The sequence below is a fragment of the Amphiprion ocellaris genome, chromosome 4, assembly GCF_022539595.1.
Source record: "Amphiprion ocellaris isolate individual 3 ecotype Okinawa chromosome 4, ASM2253959v1, whole genome shotgun sequence".
NCBI lineage: Eukaryota > Metazoa > Chordata > Actinopteri > Pomacentridae > Amphiprion > Amphiprion ocellaris.
The window spans coordinates 6,464,080-6,482,486 of NC_072769.1; the positions used below are offsets into that span (position 1 = coordinate 6,464,080).

The following is an 18,407-nucleotide window of genomic DNA, read 5'->3' on the forward strand; positions in this document are numbered from 1 at the left end:
AAGGCAAAACACTTTTTTATTCTTGGACATTTGTTCAGCAGCAGTTTGGATGCCAGCAGGATTTATTTAACCCGAGTCACGCTGTTTTTAAAAACTGTGAGATGAGATGAAAAATATTGAAATAGTTCAAATGTCTTTTTCCATTGTCAGGAACGCACCTTCAGCACATATGTACTCTCAGATGGTTGTAAATGGCGACTCATTAGTCCCCAGAAACACACCTATAAATTAACACACCTTCACTCATTGTGAGTTGTTTCTTTTTCAATAATTGTTGGATTCACACACACTCTCCTTGGGGTAAGTCATGAACGTTGTGTTGCATAAGACAGCATCATTTTAATAATGTATATTCATCTCCTTTGTCTTTTCCAGCAAGTTTGTGTGGTGGATGCAGTCCATAATGAGAGTTCCTGGGGGGTTGTTTCTGCTCGTACTTTTGCATATATTTACAGGAAGCAGTTCAGGTAAACCATCTGATATTTTGTCATATTTGTTTTGACTTGTATTCACTGTGTAATTGTACTGTAATGTAAAATACACAGTTTTCTTCTTTTTGTCACAAATGGAGGGTCTCTAAATCGGAGACTAAATAATTGTTCACCCTACACACATTAAAATGGCACCAAGATTACTATTGTACTGTCACAAATATGAATTTGCTCATTTTAAATCTGATTTCTTCATATTTCTCTATGTAAATTGTAACAACTTTGTTACATCAAAACCGTAAATATATTAGATTTGGACCAGCATCAGAGACTAGGGCGCTTGGAGCCTGAGGTCTGAGCGTCAGTAAGGAGACACACACAGAATGGATTTGCCAAAACATGTGTAATAAGTACAATTAGTGCAGATTAGCTGCACAACAACAACGTTACAACAATACAATAAAAAAAATAATAAAGTGCGCACCAATGACAAAAAAATAGAAACGTCCGAGTCCAGTCTTTTTGGTGTTAGTCAGAGGATCGGTCGCTGGGGCCCAATCCAAGTGTATGAGTGTGTCTTTTCTGTCCTACCGCACCATGAGCGCAGTAATTCTTCTGCAGAAGCGATCCTCCTTCTCTTGGTCTCTCAATCTTTCCACGGGTTGGCTCGCCATCCAGTTAACTGGAATCTTGGTCTCCTGATGGACGAATCCTCCGATGGGTGTTCTGCTGGATGCTGAACTGTCCAAAAATCCACCCCTTACCAGAAACCTGACCTGTAGGCAGGTCATAGATCCATACAAAATGTTATCCACACATCGCCATCAACCCAGGCTACACCTTACTTCGGCACCTGGCATGCGAGAACACCAAGCATCGGTGTAACTTCTGACTGAATTCACAAGTTCCAACAATGTTCATAACATGGATTACCCTGATTTAAGGTTACAGATAAATCCTCGTTAATTCACCATTTCCTTTTATAAGCACATTATGACATTCTATCCCACTGAAAACCGTTGAAGCTCAGTGCAACAAGCTAAACTCCATATCAACAGTGTAACTGATTAAATACAGTTAACATTCACCAATTTAACTTATCTACAGTAGTTCAGGCACACATTATAACCATAACAGAGTCACTTTTGCTTTGTGACACAATATTTACACTACCACGTGCTAAATACATGAGTTGCTAAGCACATGTTCCTGCGGTCTTAATGCTAATGTTGTTAGCATATGCCCTATGGGATTTCTCATTACATCTGTTAGCATCGCGGCTAGCGCGAACGATCTTTTTTTTACTCTGAAATTCCTAACGCTAACAACAATTAGCGGACTTTCCCTCACTCACCAATGAATCTGCCGACGGTGCCCTCAGTCCGGGACAGTAGGGTCGAAGCCAAATGTTGTTAAAAATTCAGTCTGAACCGAGTTTGACACAGCAGGAACATGTCCGAAGCAATGAGCAGCCTACGATCTTGGAACGACACAACAACCAAGGAATGCTGAGGGTATTTCCTGGCCGATTAGTGTCGTCCAGCCAACTAGCTCCCCCTTGTGTCAACTTGTGATAACACTGGCATAAAACACCTCTAATACAGTTCAACAAGCTCCAGCCAGCCATTCATCTATCCCTCATTATAGCCTGGGCTACACCCTCCCCCCCTAACTCATGCACGTCCCGTTGCATGACACTGGTTGCGTGACTACTACTGGGGGAATCTGAACAGGAAGGTGTAAAGAATTGTTACTCTCAGTTAAAACATCAGTGAAAGCTGTTGATAAACCCTGAAACAGAGACTGTACTACAGCTATCAGAGGATGTCCAAGTTTGGAATAATGAAGTCGGTTAGGTTGCTCTCGGGTCCTGGCTGAGCGTCTGGCAGGAACATATTGTTCTTGACTAGCAGTCTGAGTTAGATCTACTGTCTCTTTGTCATGAGTTCTGTCAGTGGAGAGCTCAGTTTCTAAATCAGTGTCAGCCTTGTCTATTTCTCCAACACTGTCAGGCATGTTATGGCTCACAGAGTGTTGCTCAATGCATTGGTCAAGACAGTGATCATCCACCACATCATCTACAGTCACATGTTGGGCTGTTGATTGGGTTTCGCTTGAAGATAAGAAGTCAGTATCATGGGGACAACTGTCAAACTGTATATGGGGCACAGGATCAGGAGTGCTACAAGGTAAGTCATTTAAGTGGTCAACCTCTGAGATGTGATCAACATTACTAACAACTGCGGAATGTTCCATCTCAGGACAAGATTGTGGAAGTCCAGAACACTGCGTGTCCTGTCTGTCAGTCAGAGGTGCATCAAGCTGCACTGGGATTTCTTGGACCGGCAAAACCCTAGGGGCTTCAGTGTTGGGAGGCTCCCTGAACCAGTGTACTGCAATGATTTCATCCTCCTCTTCTGAGGAGTGCTCTGTTTCTTCAATAGGAGTTTGACGTGTTTTTGGTCTGCGCCCTTGCAATGGCTTAATGGGCTCATGACTCGCTCCTGCAGAGAGGTAGCCACAGGGAAGTAACAAGTCTCTATGTAAGGTTCTGAGTGGACCATCCTTCTTTTCTGGCCGGATAGTATAGACTGGGAGAGACCCTGCTCTCTTCACAACCACATGGACTGTTGGCTCCCATTTGTCTGAGATTTTGTGCTTCCCTCTAATACGCACATTTCTAACTAATACCCGGTCACCTGCCTCTAAGTCTGAAACAGTTACATGTCTGTCATATCTGTTTTTATTCTTCTCTGCCATCTTAGCAGCACTTCCAATTGCTATCTTGTAGCTCTCTTCTAGGTGGGACTTTAAGTTCTGCACATATTGGGAATGTGATGTGTGATGCTCCCCCCTTACTGGCAACCCAAATGCCAGATCGACTGGCAGACGAGGTTGACGTCCAAACATGAGCTCATATGGCGTAAACCCAGTCACCTCACTCCTGGTGCAGTTGTAAGCATGGACCAGGGGCTTTACAAAATCACGCCAATGAGATTTGTCTTGATCTTGGAGTGTACCTAACATATCCAACAGGGTACGGTTAAACCGCTCCACAGGGTTGCCCCTGGGATGGTAAGGAGTTGTTCTGACCTTATGGATGTTGGCCACCTGACAGAGCTCTTTGATGGTACAAGACTCAAAATCCCTCCCTTGATCGCTGTGTAACCTCTCGGGGAATCCATAGTGCACTATAAAATTATCCCATAGGCATTTCGCAACTGTGCGAGCCTTTTGGTTGGGTGTGGGAATGGCAACCGCGAATTTTGTGAAGTGATCGGTGATCACAAGGATGTCTTTGGTCCCACTGCGATCTGGCTCAAGAGAGAGGAAATCCATACAGACCAGTTCGAGTGGTCTTGTAGTATGAATGTTCATTAGAGGGGCCGCTCTTTCAGGCAAGGCCTTCCTCCGCACACACCTACCACAGGTCTTGACTTTCTTCTCAACATCTAAAGCCATCCTTGGCCAATAAAACCTAGCCCTTACAAGATCTAACGTGCGGTCAACCCCCATATGGCCCATATGATCATGCAAGCTTGTCAGAACAATCTCCTGAAGCTCAGTTGGTAACACAAGCTGATAGTGAGTCTGAGATCCCACTTGGCGCTTCCTGTACAAGATATTGTTTAGGAGTTCCAAGCGACCAAGTTCTCGAAGCATGAGTGGAAGTTCTGGAAGCTCCTCCCTCAAGGTAGGCGGAGGCCTTACATTATGCTCTACCTGAAGTATGACATGTCTCAAGCATTGGTCAGCTCTCTGTTTATTCCTCAGCTCTGCCTCAGTTAAGTGAGGTAGAGCTGGAAGACCTCCAAGCCGATTCTCTTGCTCATAGCTGTCAGGCAAGGCATCAGCTGACATAGCAAGAGCCTCGACTAGGGCAACCCCACCAGCATCGCTCTGACCATCATGACTAGCACTATAAACAAACTGCCTGTCACAAATAGCTTGCACAACAGCCTGGTCCACTGCATCAATGTTTGTAGGGTCAGAGAGATGACCTTGCGTGAACTGATAAATACGTTCTCTCTCCTTCTGAGATTTCGGATCATCCACAGGAGCTCCATGAGGCTTGCGTGATAGTCCGTCTGCATCCGCATTTTGTTTCCCAGGTCGATATAGAAGCTTAAACGAGAAGGTGGACAATGCTGCGAGCCACCTGTAGCTGGTTGCATCAAGTTTCGCAGAAGTCAGTATGTACGTCAGGGGATTGCTGTCAGTAACAACAGTGAAATGGTTGCCATATAGGTAATCACTAAATTTTTCTGTCACTGACCATTTGAGTGCCAAGAACTCCAATTTGTGTGCTGGGTAGCGAGATTCACTACGTGACAATCCCCGGCTTGCATAAGCTATGACGCGCATCTGTCCCTCCTGCTCCTGATACAAAACAGCACCGAGACCGATGGTGCTGGCATCAGTGTGAAGCACATAAGGCTTCTGTGGATCAGCAAATCCCAGTACAGGAGCACTTGTGAGCTTCTCGATAACTTGCTCAAAAGCTTGCTGGCATGCTGGTGACCAACGGCCTCCAAAGGGCTCCTTAGGATTGTGATATGATTCTGCATTGCTCTTTCGTCTCTGTCTTTTAGAGGAGAGCGGGTAACCAGATGTGAGTTCATGGAGAGGTTTCACAATGCCGGAATAGCCCTTGACGAACCTCCGATAGTACCCTGCGAACCCAAGGAACGATCTTAACTCGCGGAGGTTCTGAGGGACAGGCCAAGTCTGAAGAGCAGAAACCTTCTCTGGGTCCGTCTCAACTCCATTACAGGAGACCACATGCCCCAAGTATCGAACGGATGTCTGGAAGAACATGCACTTTTCAGGGGACAGCTTCAAACCAAACTCCCTCAACCGAGTGAGCACCTTCATCAACCTTGCCTCGTGCTCGTCCAGGGTCTTGGAGAACACGATCAAGTCATCAAGAAACACCATCACTTCCTTCAAATGCATATCCCCCATACATCTTTCCATTAATCTTTGGAATGTGCTTGGTGCATTTGTTACACCTTGGGGCATACGATTAAACTCCCAGAAACCAAGTGGGCAGACAAAGGCGGTCTTGGACTTATCTGCTTCTTCCACCTCTATCTGGTAATAGCCAGACTTTAGGTCAAGGACGGTAAACCACTGGGACCCTGACAGTGCTGTAAAGGTGTCCTCCAACTTAGGAAGTGCGTACGCGTCCTTTATCGTTTGCAGGTTTAATCTCCGGTAGTCGATGCACAGCCGGACCATTTTTCTTCCGAACCACCACAATCGGCGAAGAGAAAGGGGATTCAGATTCTCTGATGACACCTGTATCAAGAAGTTCCTGAATATGCTTCCGGACAGCTTCGATATCTTGGGGGTGTATTGGTCGAGCACGATGCTTGAACGGAGTCTCATCAGAGAGCTTTATGTTGTGGGTTACTTTATCTGTTCGACCAAAGTCTAGTTCGTGTTGTGCAAACACATCAGGCATCTCATTGAGGCGCTGAGTGATGCGATCTTTCCATTCTGGAGGAACTGTGGAGTCACCGAAGTTGAAGTCCAAGTTAGACTTCTGGACTTGTGCAGTATCCTGTGGGCTAATCACAGTTTGTTCATGTGACAGCACAGTTTGATAGGCACTTATCTCTGCAATCTGACACTTCACTGGAATAACAATGTCATGGTCAGCTTGATTGCTGACAACCACAGGAAGTTTACAGGGGCGCTGTTTTGGAAGATCAATCAGGCATGACTTCACTAACAAGCCACCCGGCAAGGAAGATTCAGAAGGATGTTCCACCACAACCGACTTCTCATTATAAAGGCCACTAGCTATAGCAATGCCTTCCAGGACTACAGTCGTCCCTGCTGGGATAATTCGAGGACATCTGCCTTCCAGCTTCACAACACCATGATGATTGGTGCTCGACTGTTTGCGCCGGAGCTCAAGCACTTTGGCTACCGCTCTGTAGCCATAAGGGATTGTTTGGGGGTTCGTCAGACGGGTTTCACAATAAGTGTCATATAAAGCATCAAGTGTATTTGTGCCTATTAGCAGGAGAGACTCTGAGGCGGCCTTAACATCAGGGACTACTAGAGCTAATGTGGCAACTTCAATGGACACTCCAAGGAACTCTTTTGGGAAGGTGACACTGGTTTCTATATAACCCAGGTAAGGCACGGCCTGCCCATTTGCACCTTCAACTTCCAAGAGGTCAAAGAGCGGCTTGATTTCTTGCTCTGACAAATACTGTTCATAGAAAGACTGAGGTATGGTAGTCACCTGCGAGCCTGTATCAAGTAGGCAGTTAAACTGCTCACCTTTAATAATGACTTCAGCCGTGCTCTTGGTACCGATCAACCCTCTAGGAAGCCTGAAATGTTGGTCTTCACTCGTTAAATGTTCAAGACTGGCACATGGAACTCTGTTTCCACTTTTAACATCTGAGGGACGTGGTTGATTCAGTTCAGCCCCTGTTTGCCCCACAATGGGGAATGAATCTAGTTTAAAGATGAGTATGACTTACTAGGGTGGTTTTGCCTTTCCCACATGCGTTGTTTCTCCTCCAACTGTCTTCTCTTTTCTGTCACCAGAGTGGAATTTGCCGGGCTGGTGCAAGATGGGGCTATATGCCCATCTTCCCCACAGTGAAAACAGTACCAGGGCTTTGGCCTGCCAGTCTGCTTCTCTCCTGTCTGCCTGAACCCCTCTGTGTGAACACTACTTGACTTGGACTTATTTGATTTTTCTGCTGTTCCTTTAGTGTCATACTTTCTTGTCTTTTTCTGTGATATAACTGAAGCTAGCTGGCTCTGCAGACTGGCTATCTGCTTTTTAAGATCCTCAACTGCATTGAGACGTGTCTCTGGTTGTTCTTGTAGCTGTGCACACCCACAAGTACTCTGAGAATGAATGTGAGCTCGTTGCTTTGTGGAGCTTATGTGTTTTTTCATTCGGGCATCCTTTGCTGCTTGCCTATCCTCTTCAGTGCGCAGCATTAGCAAGAGGTCTGAGAAAGATGGAGGGCTGCCTTTCTTTTGCTCAAGCTGAAGGCTCGAGAGCAATGTACTATCCCAGCATCCTCTACAAAACTGCTTGAGAAGGTGCTTATCTATGTCCTGAGGTGCCACCCCTCCCCTCTTAACAGCCAAATTTAAAGCTAGCTGCAGACGCTGAAGATAGTTAGATGGTTTTTCACCAGGGTCTTGAAGAGTATTCATGAACTGAGCAAAAAGCTCCTCTCCATCTGCAACAACACCAAAAGCTGAATCTAACAGCTGTAAGTAGAGTACGGGAGAAGATTTGGGCCCTAACCCCTTGACTACGTCAGCTGCAGGAGAAAGCAAACTTTCAAGAAGCCTTCGCGTGATCTGTGGATGCGACATGCTAGGATCACTCAGAAGCAGGTCAATTTGTGAACGCCAGGTATCGTAGTCTGACTCATTATTGGGTCTGGGCGTCCTGCCTGAAAAGGAACGGAGCCGGACGGAGGAGTATAAGTCTGGTCCTATGTTCTCCTTCCTTACAATGTGTTCGACCACCACCTTTTGGATTTCTGGTGGGTTCACGTCACTTAGTGTAATAGATGAGGTCTTTCCCACACTAGGAAGTGGGATTGGTGCTGCTGCACCTTGGTCTGCGGTTGGTTGTGGGGGAACAAGGAGTGTCTGGAGCTGTGGTAACTCTGTCTTGTCATTTGTGTCAAGGAATAGTGGAGAAGTTGCCTCCCTCACAGGGTCGATAGCCTCGCTAATCTGAGACATCATTTCTTTCAGAATTACCTCATATTCTTCACCACTACGCTTGGCTAGGCCTCTCAACTCAGATAGGTATGACCTAGTGAATCCCTCCCCAACCTTTGCAGTGTAAACACTGGCATGCCTTCTGACACAGAATACAATACTTGGGTCCTCTTCCAAGATGTACTTATATGGCAAAAGGGGTTCAAAAGCTTCTATAGCTAAGCCACTCGAGAATTCAATGATCAGGTTTTGGTAATACTCTGAGGCTTTATCATTAACTGACACTACATTTTGAATGCTGCCGTATCTCTTTAGAAAGTCTAGCACGTTTTCGTCTTTCTCTGAGTTAGTCAGTCCACACACAATCACTGAATTAGGAATCTTAACACCTGACTGCTCAATAAAATCCATTATTTTCTTTTCTCAATACTGATATTCACTTCACTTCAGGCTCCTGGCTGGCTCGCCACAAATGTAACAACTTTGTTACATCAAAACCGTAAATATATTAGATTTGGACCAGCATCAGAGACTAGGGCGCTTGGAGCCTGAGGTCTGAGCGTCAGTAAGGAGACACACACAGAATGGATTTGCCAAAACATGTGTAATAAGTACAATTAGTGCAGATTAGCTGCACAACAACAACGTTACAACAATACAATAAAAAAAATAATAAAGTGCGCACCAATGACAAAAAAATAGAAACGTCCGAGTCCAGTCTTTTTGGTGTTAGTCAGAGGATCGGTCGCTGGGGCCCAATCCAAGTGTATGAGTGTGTCTTTTCTGTCCTACCGCACCATGAGCGCAGTAATTCTTCTGCAGAAGCGATCCTCCTTCTCTTGGTCTCTCAATCTTTCCACGGGTTGGCTCGCCATCCAGTTAACTGGAATCTTGGTCTCCTGATGGACGAATCCTCCGATGGGTGTTCTGCTGGATGCTGAACTGTCCAAAAATCCACCCCTTACCAGAAACCTGACCTGTAGGCAGGTCATAGATCCATACAAAATGTTATCCACACATCGCCATCAACCCAGGCTACACCTTACTTCGGCACCTGGCATGCGAGAACACCAAGCATCGGTGTAACTTCTGACTGAATTCACAAGTTCCAACAATGTTCATAACATGGATTACCCTGATTTAAGGTTACAGATAAATCCTCGTTAATTCACCATTTCCTTTTATAAGCACATTATGACATTCTATCCCACTGAAAACCGTTGAAGCTCAGTGCAACAAGCTAAACTCCATATCAACAGTGTAACTGATTAAATACAGTTAACATTCACCAATTTAACTTATCTACAGTAGTTCAGGCACACATTATAACCATAACAGAGTCACTTTTGCTTTGTGACACAATATTTACACTACCACGTGCTAAATACATGAGTTGCTAAGCACATGTTCCTGCGGTCTTAATGCTAATGTTGTTAGCATATGCCCTATGGGATTTCTCATTACATCTGTTAGCATCGCGGCTAGCGCGAACGATCTTTTTTTTACTCTGAAATTCCTAACGCTAACAACAATTAGCGGACTTTCCCTCACTCACCAATGAATCTGCCGACGGTGCCCTCAGTCCGGGACAGTAGGGTCGAAGCCAAATGTTGTTAAAAATTCAGTCTGAACCGAGTTTGACACAGCAGGAACATGTCCGAAGCAATGAGCAGCCTACGATCTTGGAACGACACAACAACCAAGGAATGCTGAGGGTATTTCCTGGCCGATTAGTGTCGTCCAGCCAACTAGCTCCCCCTTGTGTCAACTTGTGATAACACTGGCATAAAACACCTCTAATACAGTTCAACAAGCTCCAGCCCAGCCAGCCATTCATCTATCCCTCATTATAGCCTGGGCTACAAAATGAAAAATAACCAAATTACATTTGATTTGATAAATAATTTAACTGTATATATCTCAAATATGAACTTCTTCAGATTCATTCTTTCAATGATAAAATAACAATTACAATATATTAATGACTGTTGTTCACACAGTTGGGAACAAAGGTTCACATACACTTGTAAAACCATGTATATCATGACAGCTATTTTCCAATGACTCCTCTAACTCTTCTGTCAAGAGGAAAAAAAGAAAACACAAAGAGCAAACTGAGACTGGTGGAGTGTTCAAACAGATCTAACAGAAACAAAGTCAAACCAGATCAGGATGGGGAAACTAAGCTCTGAGAAAAATGAATCAAACCTCATTCAAAAAACAGGCAAAACTACAAAAACATTCAAAAAGTCTCAACTAACAACAAAGGAGAAATCTAAGAAAACCTCAGATGAATTAACTAAAGTAACCTAACAAAACGGGATATGCAGCTGGGAAGACAGAGAGAGAGAGAGAGAGGACGAGCAAGGCTGACCAAGAGAGGGGAGAGAGAGAAAAAGACACGGAGAATGGGAAAGAAAGAACCAGGCAGAGCCTAAAGTGGGGATCCTGACAGTTATTGGAAACTGAAAACTGCTATGGTCTTTACAAATGTGTGTAAACTTTTGTTCACAACTTTACATACAAATTCTACAGGCATCACTCTGTATTGCTCTGTTTTCTCTATAAATTTACTCTTAACTTCCTAAACATGATCCTAAATCAGAAAAGTGTAATATCACCTGAATGTAATAACTACTACAATTCTGCAGCAGCACCTGTTAAACCATTCCTGTACTTTTCATAGGGACGCTTGTCACCAGCTGTGCTTCATGTCATGATGAAGCCACCTGCTTGGAGTCAAGAGAAAGAGGCGACACTTTCTCCCACCAGGCCCTGTCTTGTGTCTGTAAAGAAGGCTTCGTAGGCGATGGCCTTACCTGCTATGATACTAAACTGTGCAGTGACTCGTCTTGCTGTCGCCAAGGTTACCACTGGTCACCAGACAGGGGCTGTGTGGAAGACCCATCTGTAAAGTCCAGCTGTGGAGGTTTAGTTTGTCCTTCAGACACAGACTGCATCAGTGTTAATGGGACTGAGCGATGTGCTGATCCCTGTGAGCACTACTCTATAATAGATGATGAGTGGCGTTCAGTAAATAACACATCGTCAGAGACTATACACTGTGATGGAAATATTAGATGGCAAGGCTGGTATCGCATGTTTCTGGGTCAAAGCAGTGCTCGTATTCCAGACTGGTGTGTCAGTCAATTCTCATGTGGCACCCATGCTCCTATATGGATGACACAACCTCATCCTACAGAATATGGAAGAATTTTAAGTCGCACGGTGTGTAGTTCCTGGCTCAATGGCTGCTGCTATTTTAGCTCCCCCACCATACAGGTCAAACTCTGCTATGGAAACTATTACGTCTACAAACTTCAGCAACCACCGGGATGCGCTTTGGCATACTGTGCAGGTAATGTTCCACTTCAAAGATCTGTATGCTTTAAGAGCAAATTAAATTTTCTTTCTTAACGCATCAGTAGATCTACTGTTGTCTTTTTCCTCTCAAATTCAAAGACTTATTAGCAATAAATTGTAATTGCTTCAGCATCAGTGCCATTCGGTTTTTTGTTGTTGTTGTTTTGTAAACACAGAGACATACGGAGCAAACCCCGGAGTTCCTTCAACCACTGATCCACGACCACAGAACTCCACCACCACTCCCACCACAGCAACACCACATAACAGCACAGTCCAGCCAGGATTTCCAACCACACAAATACCACAACCCACACCAGGTAACAACACAGCAGTACCAGGTAACAACACAGCAGTGGAAGGGGAGATCCGCCTGGTCAATGGAGGAAACAGCTCCTGCTCTGGCAGAGTGGAGATCTTCCATAATGGACAGTGGGGGACGGTGTGTGATGATTCCTGGGACCTGATTGATGCTCAGGTGGTCTGCAGACAGCTGGGCTGTGGCAGGGTGCTCTCAGCACCAGTAATGGCACAATTTGGACAAGGCATAGGGCACATCTGGATGGATGATGTCAGGTGCACAGGGAGCGAATCAAAGCTCTCTGAGTGCCAACACAACGGAGTAGGAAATCACAACTGTGGTCACAGTGAAGACGCTGGTGTCGTCTGTGAAGGTAAAGACAAGTTTATTCAGCTACAGACAGCGAGATCCTACTGTGTTACTGTATGTCTACAACATGACAATTAGCTGAGCGCATATCAGTAACCAAGTATCAGAGAAATATGAGGTTTGTGATTTATATTGCAGTTTGTCATCTTCCACATTTAATGTTGCTTCCCCCTGTTTTTAGACAGAAAGTTGTTTATGTAGTTTTTCAAAAGTATCATCATCCTTTAGGTTCAGTTTCATCTGTGTCTTCCATCAACAGAACTGCACTGTGAAAAAAAATCTGTAGAAAAGGAACTTGCAATTCTGAGTAAAGAGGCTGTCAGACGAAATACATTATAAATAACATGGAACACTGCGACATTAAAAGACTGTAAAAGTTGTGAAAACAATGGCAACCATCTGAAAAATGGTATATTTTTTAGCTGATTTATATACTGCAAAATTATAATTTTACAATCACACAAAACCTGTATTTTTTCCAAAAAAAAACTCATCCTTATGATTTCTATTTGTAAAAATACAGATTATTGACTATTGATTATTGATTATTATTATCACCTTTGGACTGTTCTTTTTACATTTAACATGTAAATTATGTGTTTGGTTAAGAAAAAATGTCATCTTTAATGAAACAAAAGAGGCAGAATCTGTAAAATAACAGTTTAAAAAGGATGAACCGTTTTCCAGTTCTTATCATTCAGTTTTGCTTTGTTTATGCTTTTTATTTTTTTGTAGATTTTGGGGTTCACTAGTTACTATCTGTAATTTAACAACGCATGTAAAATCTGTAAAATATCAGTTAACTGTTCAGAAAATTACAGGTAAAAACTGGTTTAAAAAGAAAGAAAGAAAGAAAGAAAGAAAGAAAATTTCACTTTAACAGAGTGTGTTCTTTGTTTTTCTGTTAGCTCTTTCACCAGTGAGGCTGGTCAACTCTGACAACCGCTGCTCTGGCAGAGTGGAGGTCTTCCATAATGGACAGTGGGGGACAGTGTGTGATGATTCCTGGGGCCTGAATGATGCTCAGGTGGTCTGCAGACAGCTGGACTGTGGTGAAGCTCGTGCAGCACCAACACAGGCCCAGTTTGGACAGGGCAGTGGACCCATCTGGTTGGACGATGTTCAATGTTTTGGAAATGAACCATCGATCACAGACTGCACTCATAGAGGATTTGGGGTCCACAACTGTGGTCACCATGAAGATGCCAGCGCTGTGTGTGAATGTAAGCTTATCTGTATGTTTTTCAGAGTTTATTGAGCTTTGTCTCACTTGGTGAATCTTAACCTCTCTCCTTCATTTATATCTGATGACCTTTTATCTTTTTGTTCAGTCCATTCCCCTTCACATGAGGCTCCTCAGCTTATTTGCAGAAGTGATAAACTCCTGATCGGACTGCATATAAACAGCGTGACAGCTGCTGGTTTAAATCCATTCTCTGGAAATCTGGCTTCCCACAACTGCTCCTGGTTCTCATTGCAGGATGATAGGGTTTGGTACGAAGTGGACGCTCAGGCAGGAGCCTGTGGAAATGATCTGAGGGTAAAGACTTAAACTGTTTTCTTTCTTTCTTTCTTTCTTTCTTTCTTTCTTTCTTTCTTTCTGTCTTTCTTGCTCACTCACCCCTCAAACATCACATTTTGATGTTGTGAAACTTTAGACAACATGCTTTTGTTGCAGGCCTCAAACACAAACTGCATACATAATACAATGCCAATTTCCAGTGCGCTGATGTATTCCAACTAATTTTGCCTGATTGCCAGTGTCAATATTTATATATGCACATATTTTCCAGATATTCCAGAGAACATGAGGCTTCTCCTGTAATGGAAATAACATATTGTTATTATACCTGCTTTTGCCATGATGGCCCACTGGCAGCTGCAGAAAGAAAATCAGGAAACCGCTTTAACTTACACGTAAAATATCCCATATTTGCTTTTTTCTAACATGTTCAAACAAAACTGTTAGCTTTTAGCTGGACAAGTGTTTACAACCAGCACTCCTAGTAGAACACACATAAAAAAAACTGTCATACCCTGGTGCAACATCAGTGGATTTAAATCAGTTCATTTTAAATTCTTTGTAAATTTATAATACTTCAATACAATCTGAAGAATCTGTGCAAAATCAGTATTTTCTACTCATGGAAGAGTCTGTGCACTTAGAATAACCCCCGTGTAATATCGTTATTTTATCAGAATTTCTACATATAGGAACATCTGTACAATCTGTATCATATGTATGTTTCTTGTTTATATTTTATTTTTTTATTGATGTGGCTGTGTTTTTACACTATGGGATTAATAAGGCCTACATTTTCTTATCATGTCTAAGTCAGTTAAGTTAATTGTTGAACTGACTGATAATTTAATCCTGTCTTGCAGACCAACAGCACACATGCCGTCTACTCCAACGCTTTGTTCATCTACCCATATAATCAATCCTTCGCCGTTCCTGTGACTCTTCCCTTCTCCTGTGCTTATCCTCTGAACACAGACAGCTCCCTGTATATGACAATCAGGCCATTCCTGCCGTAAGAAGCCCTTTAATAAATATATGTAACACCTCTCATCATATTCAGTTCTAAAGCTGATGAGTAAGTATAACTATTACATTCTTCATATTATGCTGATGCCATCACAAGAAGAAAATTAGTAGTACATACAGTGAAAAGAGCTTTTTTATGTTGCTGCCTGTGAGTGGAAACCTGCTGTTTTAAAGAATTGTTCCCTCACTGTCAAGCTGCAGGTGTTGCAGAATCATATCAGAATCAGAAACAGTTCCAAGTAGATTTTCACATACAAGAACTCTGATTTTGTCTTAGGGAATAATATCAAACATGAACATATGAATTTAAAAAATGTTGTAAGTCACTACAATGTCAATGTTACAAGACACCTGAGAATGTGTAAGGTTACGTAGTATGTAAACAACTTGAAATGTGTGGAAGAAGAACAAGAATCCTTTTCCTGGAGGATTCATATCTCCTCACTACCAACGTCCAGAACTCTCTAAAATAATAGAAATAGAAAGCTTTTATTGTCATTGTATTGAGGATTACATTGAGATTAGGAATGTTACTCCTGCTTAGTGTATAAAGATATACATATAAAACATTCAGCACACCATAAAACCATTAGCAGGCAACATTAAAGAGGGAGCTGTACAGTAAAGTGTCAGAGTTAATAGTAGCTACTGAACAAGTCTCAGTGGATATTCCTATGTGAAATATAAAATACAATAAAATGTGAAATAAATATAGTATCAATATAGAGAAAGTGTTATTGTGAGAGTGTATGAGAGAGTTTGTGTTTTGTGTGGATTAAGAGGAGTAATGGCCTTAGGGAAGAAAGTATTTGTGAATCAGGTGGAGGAGTTCTTAGTGAACTTATAGTAAGGTGTAAACAGGTAGTAACCAGGATGAGAGCAGTCTTTGACAGTGTTTTCAGCTCTTCAAAGGTAATGTGCATTTGCAGTATCTTGGAGTGAAGAAAGAGGGCAGTCAATAATGTTTTGGGTTGTGTTGGTGACATTTTTCAAATAAAGTGGATACAATAATAACAACTGTGGAAAGGAAGACCTGGTTGTCAACATTTTAACATTTCCTTAACAGGGTGTCAGGAGGTATTTCAGGTGATGGTCCAAAAGCCAGAGCCTACATGAATCTGTATCGTGACCCCGGCTTCACTGACCGTTATTCAGGAATCCAGGTCAGCCTCCCGGTGGGCTCGCCGTTGTATGTGGGTGTCACTGTGTCGTACGGAGACACAAACTTTGGGCTTGTTCTGGAGGACTGCTTCGCCACTCACTCATCAAACCCTGATGATCCCTCGCGATACCCCTTCATCCAGAACCAGTACGTGCAACTGATTGAGCTTCAGCTGACAGTGTGTGGGTTTCAGTGACCCTGATGACCTTCTCCTCTGACAGGTGTCCTGCTGCCAGACAACCGGTGTCCATCATTGAAAGCGGCAGGTCCCTCCAGGCTCGTTTTTCTGCTGTGCTGTTCACGCTCCAGGATGATTACCGAGACATTTTCCTGCACTGCAACCTGAGCCTTTGTGACCGTAGACGTTACAGCTGTATCCCAGTGAGTTACACACCTCACTTTATCAGTAATCCATGTTCACTGCTGGTATGTATCTCATGGTTTCTCCTCCACTTTCTGCCTCATAGCACTGCAGAAGCAGAACATCTCGCTCTGTTTCCAGCTCTGCTTCTGTGGAGCCCATCACCACTGGACCCATCACTTGTGAGCAAGAATTACAGTCTGGTTTCAGGACTAATTTCTCAACACAATGATCTGTATTGAATTAATAACCACTGATTTCTTTTTTTCTTCTTCATCTTCAGGGCACAAACCAGTTCAGTGAGTCAGAAAGCTACAATGATAATATTACCTCATTTCATGTTTTGATATTAAATTGTTTTCACTGAAATTAAATTTTAAAACATTTTAATTGTAATGATAAATAAACCATTGTGCACTTAAATGTCTTCAGACTTTATATCATTCTTCAATTGCACTACTCCTGCAACACCAATCAAAAATAAAATATGGAAGCTGTAAAAAGAAGGTGTCAATACTTTTCTTCCCCCTTATATTGATTATATGATTATGGATAACAAAAAGTGCATTTTATTTTTTCATGGATTTCTTTTTAGATCTAATGACAGATTACACCGTAAAACCGCAACTGACTTGTATGCACCTTATTTCTAAAAAAAAAAAACAAAAAACCTTGACGGTGGAATGTGAAGTAGGTAACAAAGAAAATGTGTGACCCGATTGCAACCGAAACACACATCGTTGGACCTAACTGAAGATTCTCAGCAACTGTTTCATGAGTTGGCATTGAAGAGCTTAGGGCCAATGTCCGTAGTTTCTAATGTGGTACGTAAATAAAGGTGTCTTGACTTTCCATCCCCCCCCCATTGAATCACCACCTTATCGCGGTAGAGGGGTTTGAGTGTCCCTGTGATCCTGGGAGCTACGTTGTCCGGGGCAATAGCTCCTGGTAGGGTCTCCCAAGGCAAATTGGTCCTGGGGGAGGGACCAGACAAAGAGCGATTCAGAAAACCCTGATGACAGCACGCAAAAGGAAAGTCACTACCTCATCCGGACCAGGGAAACCGGGGCCTCTCCCTGGAGCCAGGTCTAGGGGGGAGCTTGTCAGAGAGCACCTGGTGGCCGAGCCTTGGGGCCCCGTGGGGCTCGGTCAGGCACAGCCCAAGAAAGTAGCACGGGGTCACCACCTGGTGGGCCCACCACCCACCAGGCAAGAAATCGGGGTCGGGTGCTATGCCAACCAGGCAGTAGGCAGGAGCGGCCGTTAATTTTTTCAATTAGATCTAAAACTGCCATGCAGGTAGTGCTGTGTTTCCTGAAGCCATACTGGGAAGAGGTGAGGATCTTACAATTTATCACTGTATCCATTAAGTCTATTGTACACTATCCTTTCCAGTATCTTGGAGAGCGTAGGCAGTATGGAAATTGGCCTATAGTTGTAGATATCATTTTTGTCCCCAGATTTATGAATGGGGAGAATTTTAGCAATTTTAGTCATTTTTAGTACTCTCCCAGTGATTAAGGATAGATTTATACAGTAAACAAGTGGTTCCAGGATAACATTCAGAATAGCCTTTAGGATGGTGCTGCAGATTCCATCAGCACCAGCTGTATGTGAGCTGTTCATGTTCATCATAATTTTGTAGACCTCATTTCCATCCTTAGGCCTCAGAAAGAATGAACAGGGATAGTTTCCAAGTAGATATTGACTATAAGAAGTGCCTTGATGTTGGGGGATTTTACTAGCAAGATTCTCACCAAGTGAAACAAAGTGGTCATTAAAATGATTTGTTAATTTTAGCATATCATTATTGTCTTTGCTCTTAGTGTCAGGAAGCACAAAGCCTTTGTGCTCCCACCCAAGAACTTTATTCAGTATCTGCCATGTTTTCTTGGAATCACCCTGAGTTAATTGTAGACTCTCAGTGTAGTGATCTCTTTTCCTTTTCCATATTAAATGTGTGAGTTTGTTCCTGAAAAGGGAATACTTTTCCTTGTTTCTGTTTCTAGGATTTTTTAGATCATGTTTCTAAAGTTTATTTTTTTAATTGATTGATTGATTTTAAAATACCCTTTGTTAACCAGGGATTACAATCCTTGGAACAGGATGCCACCATCTTCTCAGGTATAGTGCACTGAATGGAATTAGTTCTA

General features: G+C 43.0%; 1 protein-coding gene across 1 annotated transcript; it reads left to right on the forward strand.

The window, feature by feature from the left end:
* The first annotated feature begins 244 nt into the window (after positions 1-244).
* On the forward strand, positions 245-16,572 carry LOC111571903 (uromodulin-like). The gene is made up of 11 exons (XM_023275306.3): positions 245-300; positions 376-467; positions 10,837-11,508; positions 11,690-12,187; positions 13,092-13,406; positions 13,515-13,723; positions 14,569-14,717; positions 15,798-16,040; positions 16,115-16,274; positions 16,361-16,436; positions 16,538-16,572. The coding sequence occupies exons 2-11, from the start codon at positions 392-394 to the stop codon at positions 16,555-16,557; spliced, it is 2,418 nt and encodes an 805-aa protein (XP_023131074.3). The 5' UTR covers positions 245-300; positions 376-391; the 3' UTR covers positions 16,558-16,572.
* The last annotated feature ends 1,835 nt before the right edge of the window (positions 16,573-18,407 follow it).

What these genes read in the sequence shown, in the direction of transcription:
- LOC111571903 (XM_023275306.3), top strand. Translation starts at nt 392, where the DNA reads ATGCAGTCCATAATGAGAGTTCCTGGGGGGTTGTTTCTGCTCGTACTT. An exon ending in TACCCCTTCATCCAGAACCA is followed by an intron (nt 16,041 to 16,114) that starts GTACGTGCAACT and finishes CTCCTCTGACAG; the next exon opens with GTGTCCTGCTGCCAGACAAC. An exon ending in CACCACTGGACCCATCACTT is followed by an intron (nt 16,437 to 16,537) that starts GTGAGCAAGAAT and finishes CTTCATCTTCAG; the next exon opens with GGCACAAACCAGTTCAGTGA.